Genomic DNA, 21,142 nt, shown 5'->3' on the forward strand with positions numbered 1-21,142 from the left:
CTGCATTGTAATTTAATTGAGCATTCATGCTACATTGAACAAATATTCTGGCAAAATGTTCCAAGGATAAAGTTGAAAATGGATGTTGGTTAAATTATACTGACTTAACAAGCATGTTGTTCACCAGAATTGTCTGTTTAAATGTTGTCTTGCAGTCTTGAGCTCATATGTAGGTCTCGGTATCTCTTAAGATAGTTTTTTGTATTTATAATTTTTGAAAATTTAACCTTTTCTAGTTTAATTAATGATAGATAAAGAAAAGAATACTGATGATGTTGAGAAAAAGACATGCTCCAAATCTCTAGTCAACAAAGGAATCCAGTGAAGTTATGATATGTGTTTTTAAATTCTTGTGGTGCCAGAAGAAGAAAAAACAAGCAATGTTCAAATTTGTAGAAGGAATGCAACAGAAGAAACTTTACCTTTCTGGCCAAAGCAGTTTAGTCTGTTGATTCGACTAGGAAGTCATTTAGAGGGCTTTAAAAAAGGAAGATTTAGAGATCTTGAAAATAGTGAGAGGAAAATGAGACAAAAGTCTTTCTCATCAGTTGAGGAGATAATATGATGAAAGGTTTGGAAAATTTCTAGTGAAGTCAAGGCTCTACGCATTGATTTCAAAACAGCCACCAGTTGATGTGTAGGAATGTAGTACAAAGGAAAGGCTTTTCTCTTGGATACCCAACTTAGCCTAACTGTTGAGTAATTAGTGGCTCTGAGAAGTTAATAGCATACCTGATGTCAAGCATGGCTTACTTACTTCGGCAGATGGGAAATGCTGGCTCCTGTTTGGTCATCATTTGTTTTGATATTCCATCTAGCATAACTGCTAATACTAAAGACACTAAAACAGTGTTGATTAAAACCCCAGGAAATGATAAAACTCAAATCACTGTGATGCGTGTAGTCATGAATCTTACATAATTTTAATACATAAAATAATATCAGGGGAAACTGCCATGAGGGTGTTTTTTTGTAGGTGGAAATATAAATGGGTGAATGAAGAACTTGCATTAGATTGGGTGAATGTAGTCTTGGGAATGATCTTAATGTAGTTGAATGTAGCCTTTGGTGTTTTACAACCTCTGAGGGGAATGCTTGTACTCTACACATTCAAGGAAGGGTGATAGAAAACGTGAAGAAGTGAGTGGCTGAAATCCGCATAGACCTAGTTGTTTACAGAGGAATGATGTCGCATTTGTGAATGTTAAATTTATGTTTAATGGACCTTTAAAAGATGTTGTAAGAAATGAATACCATCATCATCATCATCAGTATTTTAATCCTAGGATTGGCTTACTACAGCCATCTATTCTACTCTATTTAATGTCAATTCCCTCAATTCTTGATACCTTCTCTGTTTTATGTCTCTTAATTTTTCCTATGTATATTTCTCTTGGTCTTCCTCTAGGCATCTTCTCTATTTTTCCTTCTATTATATTCCTAATCAATCCATTGTGCCTCAATGTGTGTCCAATCCATCTATTTTTTCTTTGCTGTAGAGTTATCCATATGGTCCTATCCTCTTCTTATCTCCTATATATTCCTTACTTGTCTGTCCATTTAATCTTAACCATTCTCCTCCAGCACCATGTTTCAAAGGCTTCTATTCTTTGCTGGTCCACTTTTCCAATGTTTCGAGACTCAAAACCGTAGAGTGCCATGCTCTGCACGCAAGTCTTGACGAATTACTTCCTTGTTTCCATTCTTAGGTTCTTAGAGCATAGTAATTGCCTCTTCTTCATGAATGCGTTCTTAGCTTGGGTTATTCTTCGCTTGATGTTGGTCGAACTTCTTCCATCCCATGTTATGCTGCTGCCCAGGTAGATGAAGGATTCCACTTGCTCTAGTTACACCCTGTGAATGGTAATATCTGATTCAGCTTCTCTCTTCTGCACTCAAGGGTTTTAGTTTTCTTCTTGTTCATGTTCATATTATATTCCCCCGGTACTTGATCCATAGCACTTAGAGTTGCTTGCAGGTCCTCTTGCGTTTCCGCCACTACTGCAATATCATCTGCAAACCGGAGCATGTTCATTTCTTCTCCATTTACCTCAACTCCTTTGATACCCAATTCTTGTGTTTCTTTTATTGCCTCTTCCAGGTATACATTGAATATTGCTGGTAAGAGGTTGCATCCTTGTCTTACTTCCATGTTTATTTTGGCTTCCATTTTCCTTCATTTTTCATTTGCATTGTTGTAACCTCATTCTTTTAGAGGTTATTAATAATTCTTCTGTCGTTGTACTGGAGTCACTTTATATTTGGGTTATTACAGTAGTTCATTGTTAGTAGGTTAGAATAATTGTGAATTTATGAAATGAAATCTTACTCTGGGTGTATGATTCAGTCTGACAAGAAAAAAATATAAGATCCACTTTAAACATGGGCCCCTGAGAAAACATTTAAAAAATAAGATGACTGGGATAAGATAACTGGGAAATGCAGTTAATGCCTTTCCCAGTTATCTATTTTCATAGGATAAATACCATAAATTTGTCTCTGATATGATGAGATGTTGCATGTAATGAAGAGAGCCCCAACTACCATTTGTTGCCCAATGATTCATGTGTTAAGCCATTCAGGAGAGGGAGATTGAAATATTGCACCCACACAGCCCGAAAAAAATAATAGGCCAGCCATTTGAGAGTATTTAGATAACTATTCCAAATGCTTGTAAACACCCATAGGCATTTTTTTAAATTTACATTTGCAAAAGTCTGTAGCTGGTTTTTCAGTCCAAGATCATCAATGCCAGATTGTGGGTACCCCCATTTATCTTTCGTAATAATATTAAAAAATAATAATGTATTAAAAATGGGCAAATGCACCATAGAATCATATGCAAACTTGTCAGCCGTCTCCTTGTGTTTGAAGTGTGAACGCATGTGATTGCAGTGTGATCCTTTTGTCTTCACACTTTTAAAACATCAATGATCTCCACAATACCCACTTATGGTAAATGGGCTTACCGCAGCTACTTAATCTATAATAGTATCTTAATGATTGATTTAAGGCAAATAATAGGATTTTCTTGTCATATGTGGATAATGGTCTTCAGCGACCATCCAAAACATACCTATTTAGGTGGAATACCTCAAATGAATGAATTTAATGGATGAAGTAACTTCATGGTGAATTTACACTCTCTGTTTTCACAGCTTAAAGTTGCATTTGGTATTTAGATGTGCAAAACGTTTTCATAATATGGTAAATTAAAAAGGAATGGTAAATGTTTGTAGGTGGTATTATTGTCACTATTTTCTTTCCGTCACTTATTTGGTACCATATACCACTAGTATGCAAAAAATTAATGTGATGATGAACATTTTTTGGTTTAGGTATTAGCCGTTATAATTTGAGTATGCTTCAATATATGCTCTCTCATTCTAATTTTTTACTGATTTATGTGAAAACTAAACAAACATAGAGGCAGCTATGGTCTACAATCACAGCACATTGTAGTTGCCTTGATATATAGCTCGTATGCAGCCTACCTTACCAGGATTTGGGATTTCCTGATTTAACTCAAGGATTTGATTCAAATCCCAAATTCATGGACTTGATGGGATTAAACTGAATCCCAAATTCCTGACTCCCATCCCCACTCTAAACATTGGTGGTATCATATTATCAATTCAATATTACTTTGGCATTAAATAGGTATTTTAATTATTTATGTAATCTGTTTTCTTGGATAAGAAATATAAAATTTTTTACTAGAGAAAGGTAAACATTTATAGTATGGTTGAATTTGAGTGGAAATAATCTCAGAAATACCCGACCTAACAAAGAAAACACTTAAAATTTGGGATAAAATATCTTTATTTCTCTACATAGTCTCCTATTAGGTCAATACACTTTTCCCTGTAATGGTCAATAGCTTTGAAACTGTTTATAGTGAGAATTGTCAAGCTCGTCAAAATAGGCATCAACTGCAGACTCCAACTCTTCACTGTTGGCAAATCTACCACTGCTCCAAATTTTTAAGTTTGGAAACTGAAAATTATCTGAGGGGGCTAAATCTTGTGAATAGGGTGCATGAGGAAGCAATTCGAACTGATTGATTTTATCACATTAACAGATGGTTGAATTGGTGCATTGTCCTGATGAAACAAAACTTCCTTTTTTGCCAAATGCAGCAATTTTTTTTATTTCCTCACTCAAATGCTGCAATAACTTTGCATTAGACCCTTCTGCAGAAAATCAATGGAAATTGTCCCATGCATATCCCAGAAAACTGACGCCATGACCATGCGTACAGATGGAAGTCTTCACCTTCTTTGCAGCCGATTTATTTTGGAGCCTTCCCTTTCAATCCATAGTTTTGACTGTTCCTTCGCCTCAGATGTGAAGCAATGGATCCATGTTTCATTCATAGTTATGAATTGTTGAAAAAACTCATCTTTACTGTTGTGAAACTTCGCCAAACACTCAATGGAAACATCCTCACGATGCTGTTTTCCATTGTAATCACGGCACCCATCTTGCGCACAACTTTCTCATATCAAAATTTTCAGTCAGCATGCAATGTGCAGACCTTTTTGACATGTCTACCATGTCTGATAGCTTGTAGAATTTCAGTCAATGATCATCCAATACCATTTTGTCAATTTTTTTCACCTTTTCTGCCATAGTCACATCAATTGATCGACCACTTTGATGGTCATCTTTTGATGAACATTACATTTGGTAGCTCGCACTGCCTCATTTAAATTCTGCCACCCAATATTTTACTGTTGTAAACAAAGGAGCAGACTCATCCAAAATGGAACCTAGCTCTGCTTTTATAGCTGATGGACTGAGACCTTCCAAATGAAAGTATTGAATCACGTAACAATAACCAAATATTTCTGTGTTGACAAATTTACTGAGCGAGTTCATTACTGTTTGCAGCTAAACAAATACTAAACAACGTAGTGCAATCAAACTTTAAACTTTATGAGGTTGGTACTTTCTACACCATTGCCATTCTTTTCAAGCATCAACCGCCATCTTTGAATTAGTTTGGGTACTTCTGGGACTCTCCTTGTACCAATGTCCTTTGAATATCACCAGTGACACAGGTAATATGAAAAAGTTTCTAGTTTCCTCATTGCTCATGTGCTGCTTCACAAAGTCCCAGAGACAATGATTGGACCGAGTGCAACACTCCCATTGTATTCCTAGGATCATATGTAAGGCTGCCTGGCATGTATTTACTCAAAAACAACCATCAGTCCCTTTCGTAGAACTTGGCTCTCGCTCTGTTTTCCATGGTGACCCGGTATCCCTCTTTAATGGACTCTATATAATATAAGGTGATCTATTGGGAGAAGAATGCAATATCTACTGGGAAAAGCCCTGACATGCAGAGTTGTCATCATGTTTTCACAACCCTGCTTACCATAAACAGCTATTTTGGTATCCACCATAGTGAATTCATCACTAATAGTTACTATATATGTAGTGTTATGGTGAAATTTCACTTGGTATGCTGAGATTGAAGCATTACTTATTTTGAGTACCATATTTCATTTATTAGTCTGTTATGAAGAGTTTGGCAATGTTAATATGTATTATTTTTTTAAAATGTATGTGCATGTTCATTTATTTAATATAAATGCATGTAGTTATGTACATTCTTAACTGCAGTAAAATTTCGATTATCCAGGCCAATGGATGCATGATGGAGAACAAATAATCAAAAAGTTCATACTGAAATACGTGGAAACTATGGTTGCTATAAAAATAGATGTATACAGAGAGACTTATATTTTATTCCTGGTGATTAATTCACATTTTTTTGGCAATGGGAAGTACATTTTTTGTGTTTTTCAGTCATTATATACAGGGGAAATGATAGTCTCATGAGAGCATTGAACTATTAGAAAGTGAATGACAGAATTTATTTTTCCCGGAAAGGTAAACACAAAAAAAAAGTCTGGCAAAGGACAAATTTTTAAAAGGATCGCTAATGCTTATTCATATTCATTTTATTCAACTCATTATAATAATGCATTGTTTATAGTTAATGACTCGTTTATTGCATGGTTAAACTATGTGTTGGCTCGCCTTAAAGAGGAATATGGAATTCTCAGGACTATTGAATTCAAGGGAAGCAACGGATGGTTAAAAAATTTTTAAATCAAAACATTAAATACAATTGACAACTTTTGATTTTTTTAAATTAAAAACTTGTGAGAAAGCCAAGATAAAGGATGCGGCTGGACAAAATTCAGTTTTAAATTCCTGTCGTTTAATACCACATGTAGGGATGGTCATCGGTGCCCAAATAAGCTTGGCGTATGTCCTGAACGGTCATAACCTCAAAACAGTCACAATGTTGAGAACAAGTGCAGAGTATAACCGAAGAGCTGTGATTATTGAAAGTGTTGTACTGGGCACTCGGTGACAGAAATTACTTCAAAAATATATTTGAAACTCTTATTTTTTCAAAAGTGTATCAAAATTTCAAAGCCTGACTGTATCTTCATGGTTTTAATGTTATCAACATTTCAAGGAGCTATGAAGAGAGTAGCATTGATAATCAGCCCACGGATAATCAAGAGTTTACTGTACTTAATGTGTGAAACCAGTCTTTCTGTAATTAGTGGTTTAGATTCTGTAGAAATTCCTTTCCATTCTTCCTTGTATTAATGCCTTGATTGATTTATTTAATGTACTTTGTTCTTTGTTTCAATATTATTATAAACATGCCTGAGTGCCTGAATGGAGCTAGCATACTTAATTGTTATCATCTTGTCCAACAGGCTATTCGTGATGGTGTGATTGAGGCTACAGTCGATCACGAAAAGGGTTTTATGCGTAGTAGGGAATCTGCTGACGTGTATGGTACAAGGGAACCACAGCTTGCTTTCCATCAGCGTATTACATTCTGCCTCCAAGTTCGCAATCACAGTGTGAGAGCTATGAGGTATCCACCTAAGTCCTATTCCAAGGATCTAGAATCAGCGGAGGTGAGTCTGTTATGAATTTTCCAATGATAAAAAATTTTCTCGGATTTACCAATTTATTTTTGGAAAAAAGTTTATAAAATAACCTCTCCATATATTCATTTTGTTTGAGTAATGAGCCTCTGAAATGTGCATTATGTGAAAATCTACATTTTTGAAAGACTGAAGACAAAAGTAAATTGTCTTCATTATGAAATTTTATTTATCACATTAAATGTATTGGTGGGTCGTATCAGATTTTTGAATGGCATCGAGTACAAATTGTGACTTAATTCCATTTATCGATGATTATAATTTGTGTGAAATCTTTTAGGAGTCTTTAAGTTATTTTAATGTTATAAAACAGTGCATCATGAGTTCAGTATACTCACCAAAAGCTTTGCCAATACTGCCTCCACGGTGATGCTCTCCCAGTGAGCATTAGGTAAATGGCTGTAGCAGTATTTTTTTATGATCCAAGCTTTGTTTCTTTTGGCAGTGAAAAGGCTCAATGGTAATCAGAGGAATGGAGGAAGAGTAGCTCATCATTTGCATGGAATTTCATTGTTTCTCAAATGTGTCTTCTAAAGGTGCCTTTCCTAATTTATACATGGTTAATGTAGCTTTTGTGATAAAGTATTATATTGGGCCTTTGAGACTGCCCTACAGAAAAGCAGTTAATATTATTATTTATATCAATTATATCATCTATTAGCATTAAAAACCATCTCTGATGCTTCCAAGGCTAACTGCCTAAAAATCACTACTTGTCTGCTTTTGAAAATACCTATTAGTAAAGCATTTCTGTATATATATTCAACTATTTGATCAGCTGTACTAAGGGCCGGTATTTTGACTCTCTGTTCTTGTAATTTTTTTGCCTTAATTAGCTGGTAGGCTTAAAAATTGTCTTATAGTTTTTTTTTAGGGCCTTAGAAACAGTTGAACACCCAGTTCATTTAGTTTCAAAATTAAGCTTATCATAAGGACGCTAGTGAAAGTCAGTTGAGCAATATGCTATGCTCCATGTTGGGAAAATTGATATATATATATATATATAGCTCAAATAACTTGACTTGCTTGATGAAAATGGCACCTAACAATTGTTGTATTTCATTTGTTTATCTACCATTAAAACTGTATATGCAACGTAAATTGTTGATGATATTAATGATAAAACTTTACCGCTAACTTGATGAATATCCAAATCAAAATATCACTATTTACATTCACGTAAGCTAAATATTATTTAAGCCTCTCGGCTATTGTTGTGTTACTTAGGATTACACACTTGGAAAATTCAAAAATATGTGGGAATCTCTTTATAGTCACATGTCTTCCGTGAACCGAGTTTTATCATCAGCAACCTAACTTTGAAACTCATTTGCTTATTCCTTGCATGATGCCTTCTTGTGGATTTTCGTAAGTCATTGGTAATAATTAAAACATATAGGTTGGTATTCATCTACGTAATAGATCAATCTTCTGTAATCAGACCTAAGCTCCTATGTTTTGTGCATTGAGTGAGTAGCTGTTGTACATATTGTTAGGGGAAGAAGTTATGATAAATTCAAAGTAGTTAAGTGGCTACTCAAACTACTTTATAAATCATAATCATAATTTTTTATATCAATGTTTTCAAGAAGATGAGATGTATTGTTGATCTATTTGTGTTATCACGTAATTATTTATAACCAATTCAAAGAGGATCATGGTCTTTTATTATTCAAAGTTTAATGCTCTTGCACGGTTTACCATTCCTTCATCTTTGTTAGTCCTCAAATAATTACATAATTACCACGAGTGAATATGAAATTCATTGGAATGAGAAGTGAGCAAAAGACAATTGAATTTTAGACTGTGGAAAACTTTGACCTAAAATGTGATATCCCGATGCGTCATATTCAGCAGTTAGTAAATAGTCACAATATATGATCTCTTTAATTTAGGTCTCTGTTAGCCTATCTGCTAACTAGCTACCCGAGACATTTAATCACGAGTCTACATACCGGCCCTAAAACAGTTGAGCCAATAGTTTGTGCTATAATTGTGGGAGACACGTATGCTCATGAGCATTGTGTTCATTGAGCAAGGATTGATATATTTGCAGACAACTGAAAACTAAAGGTTTCACATGGTGTAAAAGTATTTATATGGAAATTTCACTATAAACTCTATGGTGTGATCTTGGTGTGAGCTACCAATATTTCTAGGAAAAGATTTTCATATGTATGTATTTTATAGCAATTTTGTATTTTTTAATTAAGTTATGATCAATTGAGTTAAAGCAAACATTATATGAGAGAGAGGTAAAATGTATCATTTGTGTTTTTCACACTGGCAATAGCTGGTCCTATTAAAGACATTTTAATTAGTAAAAATATATATAATATTTTAGACAATGGAATAATGAATAGATTGCTGTGAGGAGTGTTGTTGTTATGCCAAACTTTTTGAGCTAGAATTTATTTCAAAAGGTGTTGATGATATTACTTTTGTCTCATTCGTTGAAATCTATGACAGTTGGTGCATGATTGGTGCTATAATCCACTGCTTAGGTGTGTAACTGAGGGAATATTCTTAATTTTGTGATTTTATGAATTGTCAACTTTATTAATGTATAGTTTGCTTTGTATAATTCCTAGATTACATTATTCTATTGATTGATTATGGATATCATTTCAGCAACAATCAAAATTATTAGTTTTGTTCATTCTCAGTGTCATGTACATAATCCTGAATAAGTTAAAATCTCCTCTGAAAAACTGTTTCTTTCAATATTGTCTCATGGGGTTGACTCTTCTAATATGAAGTGCTACCTAGTAGTTTCTGAAATTTATTCATTTATTAAAGATCGTGCATTGTGAATATATTGACTTAATATCCTTCAAAGTGATCACCTGGTTTGTACTTACAAACACTGCCAGGAGGATTCCTACTCCGACTTGATGGCACATCCACCAATGCTATTTTTTGAACCTCTCCTATCCTATCAAATTGTTCATCCTTGAGTTTCAGTTTTTATTTTAGGGAACAAAAGGGAGGTGTTAAGTTGTGGAGAGGGCTAGGTTGGGAGAGTAAGGAGGTGGGGAATAATTACCATGTTCGTGAGAGTTGAAAACTGATGGGCAGTTAGTGAGGAATGAGATGGTGCCAAGGGGTTATGTTGCATTGTCATTGTGCCACACCATGTCTTTTTGACTCACATCAATGGATGTCTGATTTAGTCTTGTCCCTCATGCCACTGTAAAACAAATTCTTCTGACAAAATGTGCTGGCAAATCAAAACGACAAAATCAAAGCTTCACAAACATTATGAATTGTTTGCTGTATACCTTCATGAATTTTTTATGCTGATGCTCTGCTGTTTATGAAATCATTACACCAATCATAAGTTTCAACATGACACAGTACTTCATCACCAGAAGCCTGCTTCAACATTTGGTTTTCTCTCCACTGTTGTCTTCTTGAGTTTGAAATAAGATTTAGCTCTAAGTCACTTTCGTTAAAAACTGTGAAACACCATGCACAGTATCTCACTGAAATACCACAGGATAAACAAATCCTTTTTCTTGGCAAATATAAGGGCAACACTTTTCTTGTTCATACTGTAAACTAATGGCATAGATTTTGGCCTCGCTTCTTTTAAGCAAGTCATGACAATATTGAGAACTTTTGGGTAGATCCTGGTTTTGCATACTTGAAATACTTTCTATTGCTGTTTTTATTTTTGACAACTTTCAGTTTAATTGCTTTCCCAACTTTTCTTGCCTTAAACAATGTGGTATGCATATCAAATTAAAACGAGTTTGAACGTCACCAAGAGAGCCTACAATTATGATTGAAAGAATACATATATGATTTTTAGAATGAGTCTATGGAAAACAGAAACTGCACTGCTAGTGCTCTTAAGTATTATTTGCAAAATGAGAAGCCTGATAAAATTCAATAATATAAGTCCTATTCCTAAGAATTGATAATATTAGAAATATTATTTGGTGAAAATGATGTATTGGTTGTGGAATATTGGCAATGTGACTGATTGCCCATGATTCTCCGGCCTTGGATAAGAGGTGAGCAATCATCAAGTTGGTGTTTTTTCATTTCAAGGGCAATGTGAAAATAGTTAATTTTTTTATATAATGGAATATTCACCAAGTTCAACAAAAACATGTATTAAGCATTATAATTTTTTTTGTAGGGAATATCAGATTAATGAAAGAAAATCCATGGTTTCAGGCAAAATGATTTATGACTGAACTGAAGCTCGGACTTGGATTATCCGTGCAACATTTATTTAATTCAGTGACCATTTTGCAAATGCAATTATCAAAACCTCTGATCATTTCAGAGCATTCAGTCTGGTATATTTATCTGCGTGATGTAACGTTTCAAGATTGAACTCCTCAGTATTTCTCTTCTCTGTAAATTCCTTACTTAATTTTTCAGTTTATATAACTTCATATTCACAGGATAATTTATACATTCCATATTTGTCTAATTTAACATGTGCAGTCCTATTTGCTGAAGATCAAAATGTTCGGATTTTGTGTGCATACTAATGTCTTGCTATTCTTTGGCCATTTGTTACAGTTTTTATGCTGTGCACCTCCTAAGTGAGGATTTTTCCATCATTTGGCAGTGGAATCCCACGCATGTCTTTTTTGTTTAATTTAAATTTTTCACAAAAGTGTAAAGAGGTTTGATACATGCCAAGAAAGTCGTTTATATTTATGTTCTTTTATTTTACAGTTAATATTTAAATGGCTAATGCATGATGCATTTAAGATGTTCCACCAAATTCGGTGATTTTGTCAAAGGATATCAGGGATACTTCTGCTCACACCAAACATTGGTGTGAGCAGCAGAATTATTGACCTATTTTCGACCAACATTAATAAGCTTACGTTTGCAATTGCATTCATCCGATAGAGTAACATACCCAAATGTGCTTGATATCTCTGCTTGAACCATTGTGGCCTACAATTCTAATATCCCTTTCCATTACTGAGCCTTAGCTGATAATTTTATAAATTTACGGTGCTGATAAGTAGAATAGGCCTCCATTTTATCATCAACAAACATTCTGCGTTTGAACAATGCAGTACTGGGAACATTATGTATGAAACCTTAGTGTCATTTCGAAACAGCATCATTCAGGCTTGTTTCACAAAGTGATTGATGTAGTTAACTGACTTTAAGACAGTTATATGTGTTTTCCTTGATTAATAACAGTGAAAAATAAACTAACTATTGTAGGAAAGTCAAAGGTCACCACATGGCTCTTATAATAATAACAAATTGGCCTGATTCGATTAGAATTGGGCAATTTATTGTTTCAATTTTTTGGGGTACCTTATATTTAAGCCTTCAATACAATTTCGTTAATTTTTTTACAAAATATGAGTTACATGCCCTTCCTTTCCGTCGTTCTCCCTGTTCCCACTTTATCCTTCGTTGATAAATCTATCCAATATTTTCCTAATCAGTTCCTCGTGCGGATATTTCCGAATTTGTTGGACATGATGCAGATATCCAAGGATAGCTTACAGTTCACGTCTTTCCTCGGCATTAATTGGGCAATAAAGGACTCTTGTGTATTGCCGTGTCCTCCTTTATCATGTATTCACCCGTCCCCTCCTTTTTTTCCCTATTTTCCTGAGGTATGATCTAAACTCCGCGTGTCCTGTTAAAATGATTCCTTTTTAAGTTTACGGCTCTCATGTGGGAATCAATTCCCACATGAGAGCCGGGAATTCTAAAACACCCTAGACGGCTATGGCTTTGAAGCGAAAACTTCGATTTGGGAGCCAGTGCTCAAGCCGCCGCTCCAATCCAATCTACTTGGAAGCCGAGAGGGTGGGACTGTTTGCAACTAGGGAAAATCCCTACTTGCCATCCGTAGAAATGGTGCCGCGAAAGTGAATTGGGCTATCACAATTAAGATATGGATTCGATAGGCAGAGGTAGAGAGGCGTGCCGCAAAAGCTTTCAACCTTTAAACTGGAGGGGGCAGGTCCCTTTTCTCCCGGCCGAACGGCGTCTGCCTGGTATAGCCGTTGGGATTCGGAGGACCGGAAATGATTTGGATGGAATCTGGTGATTTTTTTGTGCCGGCGTGAGGACTTCGGCGTCGAAACGTGGCCAAATGTAAAACTGTTCTCGCCTGTAGAGAAGAGACGAACAACACCTCCGGGTCGGGTTAAATCGCTTTCGAGTCGCATTGCATGGTCGGTCCGCGTAATGCGGGTTGCGCCATCGCAGGCGCAAACTTTCCCATTGTTGTGTGGCGTCTGCTCACTGGGTTGGCAAAATACATCAAGTCCGTCGTCGTATTTCAACTCAATGTTGGTAATTGGAAAAGATCGGTGGGTTATCAGTGAGGAGTAACTTAATGGATATTCCTCGGCCTAATGGTTATTCCTATGCAAATTATCTCAGTTTTTGATGGGCCTAAAACAATTAAATTACTCAGCAAAGATGGTTCAGAACTCCCCGAAGAAAGTGCATTTTCAGATATTTCATGTTATCAAGCTTATGATAATGTGTTGATAAAATTGATGCCACCTGCCATTTTCCTTATGCAATTAGATTCTTAAGCAGGGCGAAAATGCCAAATTCTAAAAGCCTGCAAGAGGAAATCCTAAAGTATTTCCGGACGTGCTGTCCCGATATCAGGCGTAGCCATAGTTCCTTAAGGGTTTGTCTCAGCCCTAGTAATGCTATCTCTGACGAACTCCCCTGTCTCATGTGGCGAACCCATCACGCCCCCCTCCTGCCTTTGCCCTCCAGAATGACGATCTGGAATCACAAAGACACGGAGGCAGTTAATGGTTAGCCAGAAATCAACTTAGGCTCAGGTTCATTCTGCACAATTTGCGGGTTTATAGCTCACGGTGTGTGTCAGTATGATAAGTTTGTATCCTAATGGAACGTCACCAATGTTTCCCCGTCATCGCAGATTTTTATTATTAGATCGTAAGTGTTTTCTCACGCCTCTCTTTCAAACCATAACCATTTCTAATTGTTCACATTGTGAATATTCTTTTGATATCGTTATTTTTTAAATTTTGTTCCGCTATCATGCCAATTTTGTTGAAAAGTGAAAGCTCTAAGGAGTCTTTTTGGAGGATTTTGTTTTTATGACTGGTTATCTTATCTTTAACTTCAATTAGACCTTAATCCGTATTAATAGTAACGAATTTCGGCTCAAATTAATGAAAGAACTAAGCGTATTGGGGTTAAAAACGCTCATTGACCAAAATTAATGCTAATAAAAGCCACAAGAAATAGAGATCAGCGATAGTGATAATAATGCAGCGAATATCACTGAGTTTATAGTTGCATACGAGCAATTGCGTTATTAATTCAGCTGTGTCGATGCTGCGTTAACGTCGGGTTCTCCGATTCTCGCGATCATGTGCGACGGCCAACAACTTCCCAATTGATCTCAGGAATGCGGGTTGCAGTGAACTGGCTTTCTCTTCGGATTAAGGAGCGAGCGATGCTCCACGCTTATAAACGAACGCAATACTCGAAGCATAAGGGATTTACTTTAACATTGGGTTACCGATCAATTATGTCAATACTACAGAAGCTTTTAGTAATTAATTTACTATGCCTAATGGTTCAGTAGTGTAGGTCTTTTGCATCGTGACCATATGGAGACCCTTATCATTAGTATCATATCTCAAAGTCGATTGGAGTGTTTGGACCTGGATGGTGGAACGGAGTGGGAAAGATACTTCATTACTCATAAGAGTCTGAAACGTTTATTGAGCATAACTTAAAACCAGGAAGCTATAAACAATATCATTTGTGTTGTTCGATTTAGGTCGTATGCTGTTACTGTATCTTTCAGAGGCGTTGCGTTCATATCCCGCATCGGCTGTACACGCCGATATGTTTCGGTGTGATTTTCATCCGAGAGTACTTGTGTGCGAAGTGGTCTCAGTCTTCAGTGTGCCTCAAATCCACATGTTTTGCTTAAACTTGTATCGCGGTTTTTATCCATGTAACAAGCATCCAGGCCGGTTGAGAATTCGTGCGATATGCGTAATAATTCGCCGTTTTGTCCCATGTAAACAATAATGAAATTTGTCGTAATGGCTGTGTTCCCATAAGTTTTCCCCCATCCCTCCGGTTTTGGCCATCGGAGTTCGTTTGTATGAGTATATCGCTGTCGAAGTACCCCCAAAACTAAATACTTTCCTTCCTCATTTGTATGGCCTCTTTTTACGTGCGTGTTCATTTTCAAATTTTCAAACTGTTTCTTGGTCGCCAAGGCATCTACCACAAAGATCGAGAGTGTAACGTCCCTCTCCCAAAGAAAGGCTTGTCGGAGTTGAAGGGAGAGAGGGAGTAGGGACTATTAATGGGAGAAGGCGAGAACCGTAGAGACATGGGACATCGGTCTTAGAATCCTTTATGAGAGTGGGGAAATTTCCCTGGATGACGTAGGGCTTAAAGAGATTTCAACGATCGAGGGAGTGGTGTGGGAGACTTCTAGGGTTAAGGGTCCAACGTATTCCATGCCTCCTTTCCATATTCACTTCCTCGTTTCTTTCATCGTTCCATCTCCCCGGGGAAGGCCGCGTGCCCGTACGGAGATGAATCCCTCGCCCCTTGCTCTCAGGATCCCCCACCGCGTCCCCCCTCCACCATCTCGATCCCCGTTTCCGCACCTCCTCCATAGACCGGCCCGCGTCACCCACTCCCTAAGATCCCCGATTCCCTCCCATCCCGATTCCTCCGAGTTCCCCCCGCACTCACTCTGTTTCCCTCCTACCCTTCCTCCGCTCGTCCGTTTAACCCTTCCGCACCCCCTTCACAGCGTGCGGCAAGGAAAATCGTCCGTGCTCCTCCAGGGAGGCCCGCTTTCTTTCGGCGGGTCAATATTTGAGAGTTGGTGGGGGAGGAGGAGGAAGAGGATGCTATGAAGGGATTGTGACCCGGGGGGGAAGGGGGGCCGATATGATGCCCCCTCCTCTTCTCTCTACCTGCGATCGGACTTGGAAGGGGCGGAGAACCGATTGTCCGTTGCGGGAGCGTCCAGACTGGACGACGCGGGCTGTTGAGTCTCCTATTTTCGTTCACCGCTCTCCCAAGATGCAAATTGGATTTTGGGAGGGGAAGGACTTGGCGTAAAGTGGAACGCCCCTGACGAGAATCTTCTCTTCGCCTAAGGGAATTATTATTACACCGTGGTTCTCCGCGAATCACACTCTCTCTCTCTTTCTTCCCTATTTTCACTTCAACCCCCATTTGATGGCTTAACGGTCCAATTTAGGCAAAGGGAGGAAAACCGTCACAATTTCTTATCTGCATAGCCCCTTTACTTAGTCATTCCTTACCCGCTCGTCCCATCCCCCTTCCAGCTTGTGCGGAAACTCTCTTCTCTTCCGTGTTATATTTTATGGTGGCCGTTGAAAAATTATTCATTGTTGTCCGTTATTTTCTCCGTTCGAAGAAAGGGGTAGGCAATAGTTGTTTCCTTGAGGAAATTCAAATTTTATTCGCGGAACTAACGGATTATTTCTGTCTGGCGTCAAGGAAGCCTTAAAAGAATTTAAAGTCGTATCTCAGAGTCTCCGCGTAAAAGTGGTTCCAAACATACTTATTGACCTTCTCTTTTTTAGCTAGGTTTGTTTTTAACTTTAAATATGTTCTTTTTCGTCTCTGTGAGATATCCTCTCCAAAGTCAGCGTGCAGAAACTGCGAGGAAAGCACTAGCAGAAAGCACAATCCGTTCATAAATTGTCAGTAATTTTATATTTTACGCGTGCTGTTATTTACCAACTTTTTTCGGATAAACAACCGAAGGATGCTCTTAATAGCGTCAAAAATATCTTTTACCATCTGTGAAGAATGCCACCATTATTCCGAAGTTGCTCCGTTTAACTTTAGCGACCAATCTGGAAGTTTTTTTTAATAGGAGGGCATAGTGTGAGTTACGAAAATCTTCGTAATTTTACGATGGAAAGCGATTGTCCCGCAAACCGGTATGGTCACCGGTCAGTTCTTTGAATTGCAAGTATTGCTCCTTTCCGTGGGACCGCCTTCCTTGACCCTCCTGAAGCGAAAGGTCATCTTTTCCCATCCCTTGACCAACCTGACCCTCCTTTACATCCCGACGAATCCTTTCAGGTCATGAAATCTCCTTACTCCTTTGATTCCCTATTCACTTTCTCCCTCGCCATCTTCTCTTTCTCCTCTTGATCCCCTCCGGCGGACTTCCTCCCCCTTTCCTATTTTCTCCCCATCTCTCTCCCCATTATTTTTCAAACGTCCCCCAGGGATCCCTCGACCCATTCCCTCCACGATTTCTTCATGTTTTCCGCTTCCAATATTTCTGCGCATATCTTATGAGCAAGTTTGAAAGCCATGTGGAAAGCTGGGACTTTTCCATAAGCGTCACGGAAATCAAGAGGACAAGAGTTTTCGAGAAATATTTTCCTCGCAAGTCTTCCTTCTTCGCTCACGGGAATTACGGGGCGGGTACAATATTTCGACTGAGGAGATGTGGCGTTCAAAGATGTGCATTTGTGTCCTTTAACCGGATATTAGACTCAAAGAAAGAAAAGGTACCGTGATAAAATACCCGAGTGCGATAAATTCCATGGCCCCGCATTTACTTTTAAATCGTGGGGTCATCTGTTAAACGTTCCTAAATCCGGTCCATTTTACTAAAATTATCATCGTCGCCCAAGGTCAGTTTGTCGGCTTGCTATAAATTTATGAGTTCCGAGGAAATCGCCATTTCAGAGGAGGTTTAAATCTCTTTCTTTTCACAAAAGTAGGAACTTGCTGTCAGAAATCTCAGCCCCCGTCGTATAATGTCGCTGGATCTTTCAACTTTAATAATCAACCGAATAATCAACTTTATAGCGGTGTGGAAATTGTAAATTTCAATTTAGGAGGAATTCGAATCTACTGCTAATAATAATTAGTTCATAGTAATTTTAATGCTTGTGCTTCCATACAATAACAATATTTATTCCTATTTCCTGATATCGATGTATCTAATTTCAAATGAAAAGGCAGTTCTTACGTATTGGCGGGAACAGTTAAAAGAAATATATTGCTTCGGGTTAAAAGTTTCAGGTTAAAGAATTGTATTCAATCAACACCCTCGTATTTTACATAATCACGTCTATTTAATATATTTTTAGTAATTAGATAGGAATAGTAATTAACAATTTCGATCTCCGCTATCCTATAGTGGAAATCCCAATTGTTACGAGGCATATTCACAAAGTAAGGGCCGTTTGCTTATATTTAAATATTGGCTCTTCAGAACACAGTTTTACTCCTGCAGCGCCATCTACTGATTCATTGAGAAGCTATAGCAGCATTTGTTTTGTTTCAGAAGTCGTTTGCATGTCATGTATGCAAATGCATGCGTGCATGCAAACAACGTCTTAATTGCCATTTCTTTCCGATATGAAGAGTTTCCACCAATTTAAACCTGAAACTATAAGTTTATTTTAGTAAATTAACTAAATATTAATTTTAATAGTTTTTAATTAAATCTAAGGTTATATTTCGGAGGATGCATGTTAAAGTTTGTGATTTAAATTGCCATAATTCCATAGTATTTATCTTTTCAGTTATGTAACCTTTAACGTGTATTTTTGCCATTTTTTCCTAGTAGTATTGCAACGTATACCATGGTTGATTAGGTTTTTGCATCCCAAGGGAAACGTTATTTCTGCGTTAAAAACATATCCCTCCATACTTAATCGGTCTTTTAATTTCCTATTTTAATCCTTTATTAATTACAAATACAGTGCATAGAAAATGCAGTGAACATCAGCATACTGATTGCACTTTAACTACCATCTCGGTATGAAAAAAAACTCCCGGAGTACTGATATTAAGTACGCTTAAGCTATAAATGGCAAAGGATACGCTCAGTCGAAATGCTATGATCCTTAAACCTCTTTTAAGAAAGATCGAGCTATTAGAGAGTACGAAAGTCGTACATTCATATGATTGGCTTTTGAAATGGTTTCCTGCCGTTTTCCCCGTTACTTTTAAGATGCTTCTGTTGACCTAACTGAATCCTGAGATTCCAGTTAGCCACTCTTCAATAGTCGTCAGGTTTTCTAATAATATTCCGTGAGTTACAGCGTTTTCTCCCGTTACTAGACCTAAATCATCAATGCGTGTGCCAAAAACATTAGGATGGAATAGTTGAAAATAGTATCATCGATACTATTTTCACAGTGGGATGTTGAAGACTGTGATAGAGGGTAGAATGTTGGGCAAAAGACGAAAGGGAAGGAACAGGATAGGGATGTTGGACGGGATGAAGGGCGGAAGAAAGTACTCAGAGATGAAGAGGGACCTGGTGTAGAGTAGAATTTAGGGTTGTGTTTTGTTAGTAGTCACAAAATATTTGTTTGGTAGTTGTGTCCATCGAAAAACCTACCTTAACCGGTAGATTGCCTTAAAAAAATACTATTTTCATGAGAGATGAGCGATCAATTTTATCTCACGTCAATTCTAGGATTAAGCAATCATGCTTTCTCGAATCTTGTGATGTGAGACAATGCGCATTTTCAGTTCAATTCGCTACGCTTTTAGGCTGTCACATCCCCGAGGCAGATTGGCATAAAAACATTTTTGTGCCTCCTCACAAAAAATATTTAGACGCTCAAGTATTATGACTTTACGTGACCGTGAAAGTGCCAGCTTTCAATTAATTTTCCTCTGCAACCCTCTCCCCCCACCCTTTACCCTGGCCCCCTCCCCTCCTCGCCTCCTCGAATCGGAATGCAAAAAAAAAAACGCTTGCGAATGTGCCGGCCGTGCTTCCCTCTACCCAAGGCACAACGCGCGGTCGGTTTTCCTGCCGCTCCCGGGCCGGACCGTGGTCTTCCCCGTCCCGGAAGCCTCCCCAGGTCCCCGTCCGATCCCCTGGGGAGGGGGGAGGGAGTCGCCCGTGGGGGGTGGGTGGGAATAGCCCCCAGGTGGACACCTGAGCAATAACGTGCGGATTATGTGGGACGCTTATGTTTAGGCAACCGAAGGAGGCGAGGTTTTTCAACGCCCGCAGCCTCCCCCATCCCTCCCTCTCCTCTTTTTTTCTCGTCTCGATAATAATGGCCCCCTCTCTCGATTGATGATCTTCCGCCTTCGAGGACAGCCACGGAGGATGAGATGAGTCGAGTACCCTGCAGGGGGGCGGGTGGTTTTCGAGAGTTGATCCCACCTTATGTGTCTCAACTGTCTTGCAAAACCGTCCACAAACTGGCCATCAAAACATTTTTTTTCCTCCGCGCCGAAGGTCTATTATCTCGTTTGCTCCGAGGTGGTTGCGTGAGAGACACTAACTCTGGTCACCTGCGACGTCCGTGGCTGGCGACTCAGGAAGATGGACGAGTGGTGTGTACCATTGGTTTCTTGTGGAGGGTTTGTCGTTATTATTCGCGTCGTGGGAGACGCTCGCGTAGAGCATTTCACGCCGTAGTGGGTTTTTAACTTTCCTGACTGCTGACCTTCTGGTGCTGCTTCCGCATAGATTTTTAATTTTCTCCACCTGAGCCATCGGTCATATTCCCGATGTGTTGTTGTTCGTTTGCTGTCGAGAGGAAATGCGATTTTTTCGAGTCCTGTATTTTTTGGGTTTTCAAAATCACCCAAAATTATATGATCCGCAATCGTACATTACCTATTATACATCAGCAGTCATCAGTCCATGGAAATCGTTGGACGCGGCCCTCTCCTCTCCCATCTTCTCTCTTTTTCATTATTTTATATTACCTAGGTATGTAAAGGTATTTATCTTCCATTTTTTCCACAAAGCGTTAAGGATCTTCACCACTGCATGGTAGTTACCGTACCACCTGTCAAATGCGACAGGTGGAACACATTGGTATGATCATTTTTCCGAGTTAAGAGTACCTGGAAGGTTTTTTTGTAGCTCGAATATCTTTATTGTCGACTGAAATAAACCTGGCTCAGCCAATTTTACGATGTATCCATATATTTGCATTTTATTGGGATTTTCAAATTGATGCAGTGGTGTTTTTTAGCGTGTATGTAAAACTGTTGATTTTTTATTGTACTTGGTGGAAGATATAATGGAATTTATAGAAATTTTCAACGAGTTTTAGGTGAATCAGCGGGGAAAATAATTAGACTGGAATTATTTGTGTGATCACTGTAATTCTAATGAATTTCTATGTCTGTGCAGCTGTTAAATC

At 38.1% G+C, this 21,142-nt stretch overlaps 1 protein-coding gene across 1 annotated transcript in view; it reads left to right on the top strand.

Moving 5' to 3' along the window:
* Rpn3 (regulatory particle non-ATPase 3) overlaps positions 1–21,142 on the top strand; it is a 54,513-nt gene that overhangs the window by 13,272 nt on the left and 20,099 nt on the right. The window contains exon 10 of the mRNA XM_071595110.1: positions 6,750–6,956. Within this exon, the coding sequence (XP_071451211.1) occupies positions 6,750–6,956 (207 nt within the window). The remainder of the gene's footprint in view (positions 1–6,749; positions 6,957–21,142) is intronic.

Source organism: Hetaerina americana, unplaced genomic scaffold (assembly GCF_022747635.1).
Source record: "Hetaerina americana unplaced genomic scaffold, ioHetAmer1.1.p SCAF_7, whole genome shotgun sequence".
NCBI lineage: Eukaryota > Metazoa > Arthropoda > Insecta > Odonata > Calopterygidae > Hetaerina > Hetaerina americana.